Source organism: Anthonomus grandis, chromosome 8 (assembly GCF_022605725.1).
Source record: "Anthonomus grandis grandis chromosome 8, icAntGran1.3, whole genome shotgun sequence".
In the NCBI taxonomy this organism is placed as follows: Eukaryota; Metazoa; Arthropoda; class Insecta; order Coleoptera; family Curculionidae; genus Anthonomus; species Anthonomus grandis.
The window spans coordinates 6803948-6808037 of NC_065553.1; the positions used below are offsets into that span (position 1 = coordinate 6803948).

At 33.7% G+C, this 4090-nt stretch overlaps 1 protein-coding gene across 1 annotated transcript; it reads right to left on the reverse strand.

The window, feature by feature from the left end:
* Positions 1-2903: 2903 nt before the first annotated feature.
* Positions 2904-3594, reverse strand: LOC126739163 (uncharacterized). Its single transcript, XM_050444717.1, has 2 exons — positions 3125-3594; positions 2904-3074 (listed from the first exon to the last, which is right to left on the reverse strand). Exons 1-2 carry the CDS (start codon positions 3448-3450, stop codon positions 2912-2914), a joined length of 489 nt encoding a protein of 162 aa, XP_050300674.1. The 5' UTR covers positions 3451-3594; the 3' UTR covers positions 2904-2911.
* Positions 3595-4090: the final 496 nt, after the last annotated feature.

Below are 4090 nucleotides of genomic sequence, written 5' to 3' on the forward strand. Positions count from 1 at the left end.
TAAGTTTTATATCAATTATCATCCACTTTAATTAATAATAAAGTCGATTAATTTAAAAAGCTCGCATATTTAGTTCGATTTATCTTTTTACTGGTAAATGTTTTATATTTGAATCAGAGGTCCATTATGTCTTTGACCAAGTTATAATTTATTTTCTTAAGTTTTAATTATTTTGTAGTATTTTATACAATTAACGAATAAGGCTCATTTGTTACTATATTAAGTCAGTATTTATTTACTAACAGATGCTGTCGATAACTTGTACTCCTAAAGAAATATTTTTAATTTCTTTAATTATTGTTTATTTTGTAAAACTAAAGAAATGTTGAAGCTTTTAAAATCGATTTTCTCTGCTTAATTAACAGACAAGGCTAGAGAAGCTTAAAATGGCGGTAATACTTTTCCATTCTAGCTAAAAGCGCTTAATTGAATTTAACGGCGAAACTCTCTCTCTAAAATGAATAAAGTTTTTGGATATTTCGTTCGAGTTTGACGCCCTTGTTTGATAAATATGTTTTTTTATTAGTTATATTCCGTTGTAGTGCTATGGCATAAAGTTGTAGACCGGAGTAGGTTTAAAGCTGCGTCCCCACCGAGTCGACCCTGTTGATCGACGTTTTCGACTTGGTGTGTACGTAGCAATCACCTGTGTCGATCTGTTTTCCATCACTTGTCGGTAAACTGAAAGAACAGTCAATCGAATTTAAGCCATATTTTTAGCGAGTAAGCGGCTATAAGCGTCTTTAAGACATCTCATTCGAGCGATCAAGTCTTTAAGCGTTTGTTAGCGGTTTCCCGAGACCGCTAATAAACTCGATATGTCAAATGATATTTTTTTAGAGTTGAGAAGCATTAAATTTCTTAGTATTAGTTGTAATTTATTTAATATTAATGGATATGAGACAGTTAAGACATCCAAACTAAATAAAAATGCAGAAAAGAATAAATTATTAAAAGAGCGAATAGATTTGCAAAAAATACAGTGCAGAACGTAAAGGTTGCACGGATATATTTTTAAATTGATTTTTGATTAGTTTGTGTTTATTTTTGTGGAAAAAAAATATGAGTGAGGTCACGTTTAGGCCAGTAACTTTTTTGTTTATTGTACTTCCTCTTGGGCAAATGTTTGCCCTTTAAAAATGTTTTCAGGGCGAAATTAATTTGTATTTTGTTACGATCTAGATCTGATCCTAAAAATGTATGACATTGGATTTAGACTCAAAACGCTTTGAAAGACAAATGGGTGTTTTCATGGTTTAGGTCAAAACGACTTTAATACCGATGAAAGCTATAGATAACATTTAGATTCTGACAGCTGTTAGACATGACGTCATTCGAGCGCAACCATATAATGACGTAACGCTTAAGATATCGTAAGGCAACGGAGTAAGGCGCTTACTCGCTAAAATATGACTTTAGTGTGTGGACGTATTCTTTGAAGTTCGACATTTGACAAAATGAAACTGCAGTATTCAGTGACGTTTTGACTTGTTGACATTGTAGCTAAAAACTAAGAATGGAAACTTGAGGCACAATGCCAGTATGAAAATTGCTAAAGAATTTAACGTCGAGAAGCAAGCGGTAGAGCAAACATTTAGAAATCTTCAGACTCAATTCAATTCACTCAAGAAAATTTAAGAAAATATAAGGACAGTAAAAAATCTGCCTAACAGTAAATTAATATTAATTACTAAATAGACATTGTTAATATCCAATTTTATTCAGATTTGATTTAACGATTAAGTGAATTGACTTAAAAAAAATCATCATTAACTTTCAACCAGAAAATAAAATTACAACATGGCACAAGAAGAGCAAATAAGTCCGACGGCAGAGAAGGATTCCCAAAATTTATGAATATGCATTTTTCTTGCAGAAGAGCCGCTTAGGATTGAGATGTCTTGTGTTATGGAAACGAAATTTAGGGCGACGCGACGCAGTAATTTACTGTGCCAAGAGCCCTTTTCCTCGCAGAAACCCAATTTGAATAACCTGTTTTGTAAACAGAAACATCTGATGCCGAGAAGTACTAACGAGGAACGTTTACCTGATTATAGCAACTTAAATTAACATTTTAAAGATGTTATTTAGAATTTGTTGTGTGTCGTTTATTTACTATCGTGATTTGATAATGTCTTTAGCAAGCAAGAAATATGTAATCTGAAAATTAAGACACATCTACTATTGTTTTTGTGTTGGTTTTAGAATAAGAAATTATCAATTTTTTTAACATTAATAAAAATAGTAAGTGATGGTTACAATCACATGTATAAAGCTTATATCGGAATTATTATTAAAGAAATAAGATGACAAAGAACCGAGACAGTGATATGTTCAAAAAACCGGCCAAACAGTCCAGATTTTGGACCTCCTAAGACCTATATCATGGACACAGTTTGAAAATAGGCGAATAATTTTTATAAAATGAGTGTTTTCATACGTAATTGAATAAACCTCAATAGAAAACACAGCTTTAGAAAGATACGGAGGATATTAAAGAACTGAGACAGGGATATGTCCGAAAAAGTCGAGATTTTGCCTCTCCTAAGACCTATATCATGGACGCAGTTTAAAAATGAATACAAAATTATTATAAAATGAGTGTCATTATATTTGACTGTATAATCCACGATAGAAAAATACAATTTCAGAATGATACCGAAGATATTAAAGTACTGAGACAGGGATATGTCCGAAAAAGTCGAGATTTTGCCTCTCCTAAGACCTATATCCTATACGCAGTTTAAAAATAAGCGAAGATTTATCATAAAGTGAGTGTTTTCGTAAGTGATTGAATAAACTGTTAAAAAAACACAATTTTAGAATGATACCGAAGATATTAAAGAACTGAGACGGGGATATGTCCGATAAACATTAACCAAATAAAGAAAAAGATAGCGGCGTTATTTTGTCAATTTAATACTTTACCTATCAAATATTGTATTAGTAAAATAATGCATGCCACTATTTTGTTAGCCAAATCAAGCAGACAACCGTTTTTACCAGCATTACCATTTATTTTGTCAAAATCAATCCCATAAGGTACCATATTATAATAACTATTTCCAGGAAACCTAAAAAACAACTCCTTAATACTCATACTTCTACCTCAACTCAGGCTTACCCTCCAGGATATTGACCCCACCAGGAATACCCATCCACCTCCTGCGGAGGGGCAGATGGTTTGAACCTAGGAGGAACTGGTGGAGGACACTCCTCAACGCTACTCCTTCTTTGTCTCACCGGACTTGAGCATACCGACCTACTAGGACTATCTTTTTTCTCAATCACCACATCCCAACCATTGGGGGTTGAAATAGCAGTACCAGTTGGTGGGAGGAGGTTCTTTCGACGTCTGGTTGGAGGTGTGGGGGCAGGTTTAAAACGAAGAAGGAAAGTAACTTCATCCTCATCTTCAGAAGAGGAAGGTGAGCGATTGAGATGAGCCATTTTGCAAATCTACACCATCATCATTAATTTCACGACACAAATCGGGTCAAACACGAAAAGACTAATCGGTACAGATGTTACACATGACAAATAAAATAATCGAAACAAACTACAAAATGTGGCGAGACAACGGAGGTTAACAGCCGCGTATCGGTGTCCCGGTGTTTATTATAAAAATCGTAGGCATGGCGACTCGAAAATTATATATTTTCTGGATACTATTTTTGGATGGTTTTCGGTACCTCTAAGATTTTCAGTTTAACGTAGTCGGAGATCGAGAGTTTGTCCTCTACAAGTCAAGCTTAAGAAGTGGCAAAAGTTTGCCGTGAGTAAAGGATCGAATGAAATATAAGACTCAGTTAAACACAAAATAGGCTTTAAACAGTTTTAATAATAAGTAGCCATTTACTTTTAATATTCACACATAACTATTATAGTTTAACAATCACCAATAACCTTTAAAAAAAAAACAAATAGTTTTACCATTCCGTCAAATAAATGAAACAAATAAATGACAAGGGCCCTTGTTGCAACTGGAGACTGGTGTAAAAGGTACTTAGTACTCGTACGGTCTAGTAGCAGAGACAAACAACGAGACGCGCAAGTCAACAGTAAATTATGATCCATATATCAATCTTTT

Coding starts and splice junctions, on each gene's coding strand:
- LOC126739163 (XM_050444717.1), bottom strand. CDS start 3,450: ATGGCTCATCTCAATCGCTCACCTTCCTCTTCTGAAGATGAGGATGAA. Junction 3,075..3,124: donor TGGGGTCAATATCCTGGAGG/GTAAGCCTGAGT, acceptor GTTGTTTTTTAG/GTTTCCTGGAAATAGTTATT.